Source organism: Filicampus tigris, chromosome 11 (genome assembly GCF_054856515.1).
Source record: "Filicampus tigris isolate MCC_2025a chromosome 11, RoL_Ftig_1.0, whole genome shotgun sequence".
NCBI classification, from domain to species: Eukaryota; Metazoa; Chordata; class Actinopteri; order Syngnathiformes; family Syngnathidae; genus Filicampus; species Filicampus tigris.
In genome coordinates this window covers 9,873,001-9,886,449 of record NC_141227.1, presented here as the reverse complement: position 1 = coordinate 9,886,449, position 13,449 = coordinate 9,873,001, and the positions used below count along the sequence as shown (strand labels likewise).

The following is a 13,449-nucleotide window of genomic DNA, read 5'->3' as shown; positions in this document are numbered from 1 at the left end:
GGCTGTATGGAGATGTCCTAAAAAGGCTGTCGGAAAAACTAGACTGGGAGATGCAATCAAAAAGAGATGAACGAGACGCAGTGGATTGATGGGGACTAAATTGTTCCATTCATATTTATGCGATAGTCCAACACAAAAGCACCACTTAATGAGTTTCATTTTTCCGTCCATCCATTTTCTACACAATTACCAACCTGCATATCAAGAATTATTCTTATTCTGGAAGAGAATTGTGGTTCTGGTGTAAGCAATGCTTTATACTATATATGTAATCAACAACCCCCCTAAAAAAGGTTTAAAAAGACTGTCCATTGTAGCGACAATGAGAGTACCTCGATCCATCTGGTAACTTCCTATCAAAGGATGTGCTTCGTGGGATAGCGGCCGGATGCTGCTGCAGGATCTGCTGACACTGGAGGCGATCAGGACCCTGAGTGGGTGACCCTCTGGACAAAGGAGCTCCAGTCGCCGTGGGCACGCGATGCCAGGTGGTGTTCCTTCTGAAGGGTGTCTTATACTCGCACGGTGTACCCTCACTGTCGACTTTGTACTCCACCAACGGAATGCGATACAACTCAGAGCAGCCCCTGAGAAGAAGTTCAAGAAAAGACAATTAAGGTTAAGCCACGAGTCTGTGTAATATGGAAGAAACAGCATGAATTATTAATGAAAGTAGTCGCTAATAACTGCTTTGAGTAAAAGCTGTTAACATTTCATATTTTAACATTTCCATCATCCATCTCATCTAAGGCCTTTGGAAATCAATTGAAGAGGACCTATACACTAAACGTATACTGCTGATGACCAATTAGCAATTAGCTAAGTGCTAATAGCATACAAACTGTGTGGCTTATTGTCTGTTTTTTTTTTTTTTTTTTTTAAGTTTAATGAAGCTACTCTGCAAAACAGGATTGGAGAGAGCAGTGAAATGGAACATAATGTAAACATTATGATAAAAGATGCTAAAAGGCTCTGGAGTTGAGGCTTGAACTCAAGATTTGATTACAAATGATATGGAACATCAAAGCCTTGTTAACATGCAAATTAGTGCATATTTAATGTGAGGAAAATGTACAATAAAGTCAGAAATAATTTGCTGAGCACTAAGAATATTTCCATAGAAATAATAATAATTCATTATACGTCTATTAAATAATGTCTGCATTTGGTAGTTGCATTTGTTTAACAGTACAGTTACAATTTTTTTTAATTGATGTAATACCGTTACTAATAAATACAATCACACAGCTACAATAATGGCCATGATTATTGTACCATGTGTCATCATAATAATGCATCACAAGTATGCTGGAAATGTTCCAACATATGACTACTGCTCAAATAATATCAAACAAAAAACGGGTGATATACTTTTACTTTGAAAACTCAAAAATCCCCATTTCCATCACACGTGTGCTTGTATCATACACGTACACACTGTACACCAACTCTTTTGCCTAACACAATAAAGCTGACAATCTAAGGGGCTTTACGATGGCCATCTCGATGTCATTATTGTGAATAACAGTGAAAATCTCTGAAGTAGATAGACCGAGGATGCTGTTTCATGCAACATTGTTGCTGCAGCGTGGGCTATGTGTATATTTGGGGGAAAGGGATTACAGGGTGATGGGTCAGGGTTAAACATTCAGGATGTTGTGCAAGCTCTCCACAAGCATCTCAAGCATGACCCTCGTGATTGCACTTGCCTACCCCTCCAAAGTCTATTTTCCAGAATCCACTGAGGTTTGAAATCTATGTATACATTGCTGTGGTCACAAGTCCAAACAGAGAGGCTTGAGGGGCGCTCATTGACTGATTGTGAAGGGGAAAAGTAATCCATGTAAGTAAGACGCTTTCATCAAACTGGGCCATGGCTGGCTGGCTGTTTACAACTGGCATCTGAGTGGGGCTGTGGGTGTCACACGAGCCAACCTTAAATATTGTCCTCCACTACTTCCATCTCCACCGTGTCACCCAGCTCACACATATGGCCAATGTCAAACGTCACATCATTGTGAAGCACTGCCAATGGTATGCATAACATCCTCTAGATCTTATGGTTCAAATTATTGACTGACTTCATGTGTGGTATGTATCATGCATCAAAGGGTTCACATATGGAACTGTAAATAATGGGTGGCAGCAATATTACATTCTGTTGAACACTTACTGGAGATTGGGGGCAGGGGGTGCGGGTTTAGTGTAGTGGTTTAGCTAGTACAGACACTCTAATGACGATCGACCTGTGACAGTCTATTGTAGACGCCTGCCGCTTGTCTTAAGCATGTTGATATCTGGGGCTCTGGATAAGTCGTGTTTAGGACATGATGAATAGAATATACATTTGCTTCTGTGTTGTATTACTCAAGACTTAAAGGAAAGTCAACCCAAACAATTTTTTTTCCAAAATATGTTCTGTGCAGGCCCACTAGTTAAGACAAGGCATTCTGATTAATATTGGGTTTGTGGAATATGAGTTAAGCAGCAAAATCCAGTCGCTTTTAGCCATCTCAGGGGGCGGCCGTTTTGTCACTTCAGTCGACTGAAAATTACATCACGGTGTCTCAGGTCTCAGATAATGAACAATCATGGCTCAGCTTCAGAAAACAGATGAGCTGTGATTGGTCGTTACCTGAGAAATGAGCAACTGTGATGTCATTTTCAGTGGACAGAAGTGACAAAATGGCCACCCCTGGAGATGACTAAAAACGGCTGGATTAACTCTTATTTCACAAATACAATATTTATCAGAATGCCTTGTTTCAACTAGTGGGCCTGCATAGAACATATTACTGAAAAAATATGTTTGGGTTGACTTCCCCCCTTTAAAGAAATCCTTTATTACGCTACCTTTCCAATGGTGGTGGATGGGATTCAGGGACTGCAACATGGATGGAGGAAATGGAGGGAATGAGAAAAGGTGTTAAAACCTCAACAATACTACGCTTCTTTCTGCGGGACTGCTAACCCAGTCATTACCTTGATGAAGTATGTGTACATGGTAATGCCAGATTGCCAACCACAATTACTCCCTCAAAGGCTAAACGTAGTTAACAGCTTGTCAACAGGAAAGGTCTCCGTTTTTTTCTGGCTGTGCTATTTGCACAAGAATGATCAAGAAGTGACAAAGTATGATCTAATGTTACGGCTCACTGCCTGCCAGGCTGACTGTTGAAAATAACCAGCAGACTGGACCAGGGTTTCTTGCTTTGAAATATATAGGGGGGACTCTGTCTTTGTGTGTATAAATCATGGTGAAACAGCAGGAAACCAGCACTAAACCTGAGCTTTAGCATGGTGTTGAAAAAACAGACTGGTAGACGCATTCATCCGAATGAAAGGAGAGGAACTGAAATGACATGTTGTCTGCTTCCTCTTGATCTCCACAAGCTTTACTTAAAAGCCATAGGCCTACCTTTAACCACATTGGCCTACATAAGGTGACAGAAAAATCTGACAAATACAACTTGCCCTCACATTGTCATGTCTTTCTTTGGAGGAAATAATTTGACAGTTTCAACCATTTTAAGTGACGTTGCTAAAACAACATTAGTGCTGTCTTGGCCAGTTGGGGGGCAATCAGCTATTGGCGCTTAACAAAATAGAATAAATGAGTGTGACAACAGGACCTTGGACCTCGGTCAGAGAGCTGTCACTTCAATGACATGGCCAGGGATTGAAAGACATGCTAATCCATTCCCACAGTCCATGTCACAGCAAAGAGCCAGAGAGGTTACGACCTCCACTAGGCCTTTGTAGAGCATCATTGTCCTGAGGTTCATTAAGAAGGTGTGCTCCAAAGTGAATATGTGTGCAAAAAAAAAAGCCTCTCAATGATTTCTTTGCCAAGTGATCAGAAGGAAAGAAGGGGTCTTGTGTAGAAAGTGAAGGGATTAAGCGGCAGGTTGTGAATGTTTTTGTTTAGCAGCGTTTTCTTTCACAGAGTGCCATCATGGGAAATGAGAAATCCGATTTAACTTGAGTCCAGATGAAAATCCATGATGATGAGTCTGATGGCACTTCAAAGTAAAGGTCACAAGTGGCCATCCAAATGTCACAAGTAATACTTGTTATCAGCAGGGGTCTGGAGCAGGTTGAGCCCCCTTTAATTTGAGATAAACATTAAATCCGGGGATGACTGGGCCCTAAACAATAATAGATAGAATAAAATGGATTCCTATCTTCATAAATACACTATCATCCTTCTGTTTGTGTATTTTTTCCTTTTGTATTTCAATGTCATCATGCATTTAAGTCCACATTAAACTAATTTGTATACTTAAAGCGGAAGTCAACGCAAATATTTTTTTTTTCAAGAATATGTTCTACGCAAGGCTACTGGTTGAAACAGGGCATTCTGATAAATATTGCGTTTGTGGAATAAGTGTTAATCCACTCGTTTTAGCCATCTCTGGGGGCGGCCATTTTTTCTTCTGTCAACTGAAAATGACATCACAACTCCTCACAACGACCAATCACGGCTGAGATTCAGAAAACAGGTCAGCCGTGATTGGTTGTTGTGAGCAGTTGTGATGTCATTTTCAGTCAGAAGACAAAATGCCAGAGATGGCTAATAACGAGTGCATTTTGCTGCTTAACTTACACTCCATTAACGCAAAATTAACCAGAATGCCGTGTTTCGACTAGTGGGCCTACTGGGAACATATTCTTGAAAAAAAATGTTTGGGTTGACTTCTGTTTTCAATTTTATCAAAACATTGTCTAAAGGGCCATTATTTTTAGGCCATTTCTGCGTTACTAATCAGTGAATGACTGCTGCACTGGGCTAAAACCACATCCTGTCCCCAGTGTAAATCACAGTCACAGGTATTAGAACTCATGTCAGAGCCATATCTGCTTTGGCTTCAGACAGAGCTATAATAGTTTTTAAGACATAAGCACCTCCAAAAAAAATGACATCAAATCAACCTTGACAGGACAGGAAATCCAAATGAAAAAGCTAGATAAACATTCTTATTCCAAATGACATTTGGCAAATGAAACAGTGTCATTGAGGGCATATGAAGTAGGTTATATTGTCTAGAGGGCATGAGACTCTAGTCCATTGTTTAGCTCACCCCCATCATTCGGGCCACTGAGGACTGACTGGGCCCTTCAAGCCCCGGCTGAATTCCTTTCCTTTGAGATCATTGTGCAGAGCACTGATTGTTGACTACATCACTTAACTTAAAAAAAAAAAAAAAAAAAAAAGAGTTGAGAGTCCTCACAATTTTTCACCTGACCACTCGCCTCTTGATTTGACCCAGCCTTGGGAAAATATTCACAAGACCTTGAGATGGATGCTTTTGGTTCTCACGAGACAGCGATAAGTTGTGTGTTTGGCAAGCGGGGGAAATACTCCTGTAAAGCTCCAAAGCACAGACCAGTATGTTCTTCTATGGTAATACCCACTCCTCTGCCAAATGCATCTGTTTGCTAATGCCACATCCGGATCTAATACACATCAATATCTAGTATAGTATCGTGCCACCTTGTAGGCATTTACAGTATAATTTCCTTCTGTATTTTACGGCCCAATGCCCTGCTTGAGCTATCCGTCATGGTCTGAAAATCATGTCCGAAATGCCGTTGACCACTAAACTTGCACAATGACCAAGCCAAGCCACAGCATAGTGGCTTATGCTGTAACCACAGTTTTAAGAGGCTGGACCAGTTTTTGTAGAATTATTGTTTTATATAATTTCAGCTTCCCTGAACTGCAATTATGACTGTATCATCATTTATGAACACTGATTTTGTTAAGAGGATTAGATAGCAGTTCAGCCAGAGGGGCTGCTGTGTTGGATTCAAAGAGAAAGAATATTAGGCTGTCATCTGGGAGAACACATATGCTGCTCCTCTGTTGCCGGATGAGAAAACTGAAGTAAAAATCAGTGATCAAGCTAACACAAATATAAATATAATGTTACTTAAAGTTGTATTTCTTACCTTCGTGGGGTCCCATCTTCATATGGTTGGATGATAACCACTTTGACGGCCACGGAGGTACGCAGTAAATCGATCATCTGCTCGTGGGTGAGAGTGGCGACAGCCACCTTGCAGATCTCCACCAGTCGGCTACCCTGTCGCAAGCCTGCCTTCCAAGCAAAGCCAAAGGGCTCGACGTCAGCCACGATTCCCTCAAAGTTGACGTGGAAACCGAGCTGGCCCAGGCCGTTGCGCCGTAAAGTCATCTCTATCGTCTCACAGCCTCTCGTCGTGATCTTAAACAGGAATAAAAAGTCAGTCTGATAATTATGTGCAATATGACCTCAGGAATGAATCAAGTTTTCTGTATCTGAATATGAGAGCAATTATATGATTGCAGTGACTCTATTTAGAGAGAATGGTGTGTAGCATTACATTGATTTGGATTCATTTCAAAATTGCATGCTATCAATAACCCCAGTTGTTAACACTAGTAGTAGATTGCCTTAAAACAATGCTCAGTAAACCCATTCCAGTTCAGCATCATTATAGAAGGAAATGCCCAAAAAAGAGGTCACAGATAAAAGCATACAATCTATTTCTGGCTTGACAACATAATTTGACCAAGCTATTCGTAGGTCTCGCTCTAGCGTGAGTGCACTGTGTTACTGGAAGCTTTCTCAAAAGTGTTTTCTGTAGAAGCGCTGTAGAAGAAATCACACTGCACTCAATGAGCTTTAATCAGTCGCCAGATTAGTCCCGGTTCAGTTGTGGTTGACTGCCTCTATATACCTCAGAGTGGCAGCTGGCTTCAGGGACACATTAACTCAGACTTTGGCATGTCAACACTTCACCAGATTCTCACACTAGCAGAAATCCTACCCTGCTGCGCGAGTGGAGCCCAGACAACCATAGTGGACCACTACAGATCAACTGTGCCCTCTAAGTGAGACACAGAATTAGTTTGGTATGAATGGATTCACTAGTTTGTTAATCACTTTATTTACCAATTGGTTAACAGACATAATCACGGTCTAGTGCTCAAATCAATTTGAACAAGGACTTTAAGGAACATAAAACTAAGGGAAGAATTGGAAACTATCAAGGGGAAAAAAACCCTGAACATATGAAGTTCTAAAACTCTCTGAGGGTCTTGAGAAAACTTTGGGAGAAGAATACAAGGAAGGTTTCCCTGGGAATCGGACACAAATCATACTGCCCTTTGTCAGAAATTCACAGTTCTCATGGTTTTTAAAACGGCTTCATTAGGACCTTTTTAATCACTCCATAAAATGAATGTGCTCATGTGCTTCTCTCAATGACACAAGGGTAAGCGAGACTTCACTTTTAACATTTAACCTGTAGTGAAGAAATATAAGAAGTGTCACTTTTGCAGGGCTAATGCATGCTGTTGTCACGTAATAGCAGTACTACCTGTACAGGGGCATGTATTAAACTGATGCTAAATGTCTGACAAGTTTAGTAACGATGGAGTCTTGAAGTTTGATGGCAAAGAAAAATAGTGATGACAACCATAGAACCGAATATTATTTCCACCACACTGTGCATACATCTCGTTGCTCCTAAAATACGGAAAAGTCAACAATGATAATAAAAGAAGAAAAATGCAATGTACATCGAAGAGTTAGATGTGTTATGTGATGTAACTGACCGTTGAACCAGTAATCCTCTTTAACTTGCTATTTATTCTTAAATCTAGTTGAGAATGTTAAAATATTACTCAAAACTTTACCTGTTAGAAAAAAATATGCTTTATGTTGCTTCAAAGAGTGAAAATATACTCTACTTCATTAGGATATGTGAAGTTCTATTTAATGTTGTTTAGCAGTCATTAGCTACTGTTCAAAGATAAAACTTGAATTTAGCACAACCCCAATAGACAGGCTTCCATACAGAGGCTTGTCACTTGTGTCAGCCAATTAAATTCATTGTAATGTGGCATGTGCAGGGATTGAACCAAAAATAATCTCAAGGGCTATTCATGATGAATGAAGCATTGGGACAAAAAAAGCAAAACATAGATTATAACTCAGCAGAGCAGATTAAAATGTTGTAACCCCTAGAATCCAAATCCATGCAGATTTAGCAAACCAATATGTACCACAATATTAAAAAAAAAAAAAAAAAGCAATGCGTTAATCATTCAAATCCAAGGAATATTTTTTATCGGTGCATGCACAGGAAAGTCAAAAGAAAAGGACCACACATAGGACAGTGATGACTTGTTCAATAAAATCCAAACATGGGGCCCCCGAGCTCACCGACACCCTGGAGAGCAGGATGTTATCACAAAGCTTTTAGTGGTGTTCTCACACAGGCTGCACAGCATTAGAGTGGCCAGTCTACTTGCTTCACAATACATCACTCGCTCTACTGTCTGAAAGCCCTTCCGATGAAAACTAAATTGGATCAACTTCCAGATATAAAAGACATAGGGTTCTGGACCAAATTGGGCAGGGTCACCTTACTGATGCACATTTTATAAGGCAAGCACAGATACCCACTTGCATGCTAGTACTTATAATCTTTTGTGAAATATCCATCACAAATCCCATGGGCAAGAGCATGGCACATGTGAGAGAGATTAGCATGGCCAATGAGTAGGAGATGTCCTTTGGCTAATCACAAATGCAAATATGGCCTTCTCTGTTCTTTCATGTGATGGATGTACTCACTAAGGTGACTACTTTGTAGAATTTTGGAATCTTTTGGGGCCTTCACATTATGCAAAATCTTTGTCCTTGGGCTGCATAGTCTTTCTCCTTACTTCTACGTTCCCATTCCTAAGCTGCGGGGGGAAGTGTGCTATTGTTGTACTATTAGGGTAAAGAATATATATATATATATATATATATATATATATATATATATATATATATATATATATATATATATATATATATATATATTATATATAAAGAAAAATATTTGCCATTGTTTTATTTAAGTTGGAATTTGTGTCTCATATGCTTTTCACTGTTTTTAAAAGCAAACTCAGTGCAGAGTGTGTTCATGTAGAATGAACTTTGTTTTTTGTTCATTTTGAATTTCATGGCCACAACATATTCCCCCAAAAACTGGGACAAAGGCATGTTTACCACTGTGCGCCATTACCTTTCCTTTTCACGACACTAAAAAACCATTTGGGAACTGAGGACACTAATTTTTAGATTTTTTGGTGGGTGGAATTCTTTCCCATTCTTGCCTGATGTACAGTTTGAGTTGGTTAACAGTCTCCAATGTTAGTCTCCACTATTTTGCACTTTATAATGCGCCACACATTTTCAATGGGAGACAGGTCGGGACTGCTGGCAGGCCAGTCTAGCACTCACACTCTTTTACTATGAAGCTGTGCTGCTGTAACACATTGTTTCGCTGAAATATACAGAGATGTCCCTGAAAAAGATGTTGCTTGGATTGCAGCATGTATTGCTCCAAAACCTGCATGTACAGTTTCTTTAACTATTAATAGTGATTTGACATGTGGACTTGTCAGACCTCAGCACACTTTTCCACTTTGCCTCAGTCCATCTGAGATGAGCTTGGGACCAGAGAAGCCAGCGGCGTTTCTGGGTGTTGTTGATATAAGGCTTTCGCTTTGCATGGTAGAGTTTTAACCTGCATTTGTTGATCTAGCGACGAACTGTGTTAACTGACAATGGTTTTCTGAAGTGTTCCCATGAGTACACGTGGCAATATCCTTTACACAATGATCCCGGTTTTTAATGCAGTGCCACCTGAGGGATCCAAGGTCATGGACATTCAGTGTTGTTTTTTGGCCTTGCCACTTATGTGCAGAGATTTCTCCAGAACATAGATAATGTAATCCCTAAAATCATTGCAATTGTAAATCGAGAAATGTTGAATGTTCTTAAACTGTTGGACTATTTGCTCACGCAGTTGTTCACAATGTGGTGAACACTTCCAGATCCTTGCTTGTGAACAACTGAACCTTTCGAAGATGCCCCTTTTATTTCCAATCATGATACTCACCTGTTTCCATTTAACATGGTATAAAAAGGTGTTTTTGATCATTCTTCAACCTTCTCAGTCTTTTGTTGCCCCTGTCCCAGCTTTTTTTTAAGTGTTGCAGGCATCACATTCAAAATTAGGGAATATTTGCAAAAAAAACCAAAACAAAACAAAAACTAAATAATTACGTTCAAACGATGATCTGATTTGGTGTTCAGGCCCTACAACATACGGGATGGCATGATTGTACCTTTCTAAACCCCAAATTACAAAATGTAACCTAAATGAACATAAAGGGAATGAGATGAGAATACTTTATATGTTTCACTCTGAAAAGGAGCAACAAGTCACAGCTGCCTATTGTGAAGTCTTATAGACCCAGGAACTGTGATTGTATTTCCTCCCCCAAAACAGGGTTGCATCTTGTTTACGAAGCATGTCTCGTAACAGTATCAATCAAATAATGGCCCCAAATCTCATAAACACTGATCATCAATTCCATTAAATAATGTATCTGTTCCCCTAATGGTTTTACTGAAGCGAGAGCAACACATCTAAATACGTGGCCCAAATAATTGGCACATACGCTGGATGTGAGTGATGACTTTGAGCCAAAAATAACTAGGAGGGTTAAAATCCTCGAACAGTCCAAAGAGGATTAAAAAAAACACATAAAAAAAAAGTGGAAGGGTGTGATACTAGAATGTCAATAATAAAATTAATAAAAGGACGGTCCACACAGAGTAGAAACATATGACATGTAGGAAAAGGGGTTGTGGTAAACCTACAAAGTTATTTTTGCAGGATGAATTGCGTTACCAGAGAAATACTAACAATGGTACAAAAAGGCCCTTAGTTTGAGGGTTTCATTCTCCTACAGTAGGTAACATTGTGTGATTTGCTATACTGGTATCGTGAAACACTAATGACAAGTGACATACTTGTTGAACCGGCACTGTTCATATCACTCTTACATCGGGTGCTACAGCTACAGCACACAAGATTAAAATAACATCAAACGAATGGCACAGTGGATGCATGACTCGCATCTTAGGTTAGGACTTTGAACTGTCCAAAGGTGGGAACGTGAATGAGTGTTTGTCTGGCGACTGGTCCAGGGTGTACCGAGCTTCTCATCCAAAGTCATATGGGACAGGCTCCAGCTCACTTGTAATCCTAATGAGGACCAGCACTATAGGAAATGAGGGGATGGAGTGGCAACAGCATCATAGCTAGTTAATGCCAACACGGGCTTGAATTACTGTAAGCCAGCCAATGCAACAAACCCAAATGAGTATTAGCAATTTGGAAACCAAACTCCAAAAAGCTGTGTGACAATTTGTGATCCATCTTTCTAAATCCAGAGTAAAAGCTAACTGTAACTGTACAATATTCACAAATATATATACAGTAAATAAGGCAAAGCTACAGTTAGCTCATCTTGTGGTGACATTAGCGCAGACTTCTTTCTATATTTAAATTCAGAGAGCATCATCAGATGATTTTTAAACTGCATTTATTCTTTACAAACTAGAAAAGCATGGTGACAGATAACCATAATGTATTGAAGCAGGCACCTTTCAATTGTTTAAAATACGGTGTGCCATGTTTCAACAAAGCAACCAGATTCCAATAGTAAGGTCAGCTCAAAAGAAAAAGTTAACCATCTTTTGAATGCCATTGACAAAGTGTCCCAACTTTATTCAAATTGAAGAAAGTGTTACCATTTTTTGGCTGACCCCAAGTACAGGCCCAAACACGCCAAATTAGAATGTGATCAAAACCATCTGTGAGTTGCACACAATCCAAAAAAATCTCGCCAGCAAAGTGGTGGGTGGCCAACTATCAATCTAATTATCACCTGAGTTCCTTGGATATGTTTGGTTTGAAGCATAAGAAAACATCGCTTCTTCTATTCCAGAATGCAGTGTAGCAGGAAAACAAGACATTTAAAATGAAAGAAATATCACAGTTGAGACTTTGAAGGACTTACCTCTAATCTTTGCACCATCTCCCGGATGTCTTCTCCGCAGTTGTCATGGGCAGACAGCATGACACACTCCCCGCGCTCATAGAAGATCTTTATACTCATAATCCCTGAGGTCCATCCAATGACATCGCGACAAGAGCAGTTGAAAACGACATTTTTTGAGTCCTCCTCAATGAGCACAATGAACTCGTTGGATATGCCGAGCAAGCAGTCCACATCCACCGATTGGCCGAAGTCCCGGGCCCGAACGCTCCATGTGATGGCTCCAACACTGAGCACGTGTGCATCCTTCCTGGGTTTCACTTTCTCCTTCTTCTTGGCTCCAAGGTTAATGAAGCTGAATTTGACAGCAGAGTCAATCGTAGCAGTGCTAACAAAGTTTTCCGCCAGGTCTTTCAGGTACTCCTGCCGCGTGCGGGTCGCCATGGCTCGGAACTTCTCTGATTTATGTGCTGCATTTTCTCCATTTATGACTTTGGCAAGCAGAAAGTCCCTAAAAACTGCAGACTTTGGGAAGGTCACTGACTTTGGAATCGGGGGGCCAAATGGGGGCACATCTTTTGACCTGGACACGGCAACACTGGAAAACAACATTAAATTGATGCTTTAACTGAATTGCTGAAATAAACGACACCCATTAGAAATGTGGAAATGATACCACTGTGAGGCAAAGTAGAGCTCAATTTAGTCTTGCTCTGTTAACAAACGCTGGGGGTTTATGTCGACTACAAAAACATTCAGGAAGAGATTTGTAAGTCATAATTTCCAGGTGTCATGATAATAACTGTATCATTACTGAGCAGATCAAAAGACTCGCTTGATATTCTTCTACTGTCAAGTAGCTACTGTGAAGCCACAGCAGAAAACAGAGAACAATCAGTAGCACATTATCATTATTATTCCAAATTAATAGGCATTACAAAAGGTGGCACAAAGACATCTATCTAAAGCCAACCAAAGGATAAACATGGCTACTTTGTCTTGAGAATATTTAATTATTTGTTGATCTGACACATTGCCACACACACTGTGCATTTAAAAGATATCTTTCAAGGAGACTCACAGGCACGCTTGTTTTATTTACCTGTAGCAGACATTATCAGTGCACGGATTGTGGACTTTGACGATGACAAACACATGCTGGAAATGAGAACGGATGCTCTTTGGAGTAAAAGGAAGGGCCCCAGGCTCCTGGAACACTATGGTGACGATGTCATTGCCAATGTGCCTTTTCCGCAATAACTAAAAACAAGATAGGGACATCAGTTTAATACAAGGAAAAAAACGACACTCTCTGTGATATGACATTTTATTAAATGATCCTCATTTGACTTGAGTTTCTCTTAAATGTACAATGTGAGCTCTATTCACAAAAGGATTTGCTCAGTAAGTCCAGGACTTTAGGGTAGAGAACATCGATCCCCAAACCTAATTTAAACAGCCTCTTTTGTTGATTTGTGTACCGACTCTGTATTTTCGGGATTGAGTAAATTTAGACCAAACAGAAAAAGAGGTTGGTTAGGTGAATGAAAGAA

At 40.0% G+C, this 13,449-nt stretch overlaps 1 protein-coding gene across 6 annotated transcripts in view; it reads right to left on the bottom strand.

The window, feature by feature from the left end:
• sipa1l2a (signal-induced proliferation-associated 1like 2, genome duplicate a) overlaps positions 1-13,449 on the bottom strand; it is an 80,698-nt gene that overhangs the window by 21,361 nt on the left and 45,888 nt on the right. For all 6 annotated transcript variants that reach the window (XM_086044751.1, XM_086044755.1, XM_086044754.1 and 3 more), the window contains exons 8-11: positions 12,999-13,156; positions 11,918-12,494; positions 5,953-6,227; positions 333-587 (exon numbers count right to left, since the gene is read on the bottom strand). In XM_086044751.1, the coding sequence (XP_085900877.1) occupies positions 333-587; positions 5,953-6,227; positions 11,918-12,494; positions 12,999-13,156 (1,265 nt within the window). The remainder of the gene's footprint in view (positions 1-332; positions 588-5,952; positions 6,228-11,917; positions 12,495-12,998; positions 13,157-13,449) is intronic.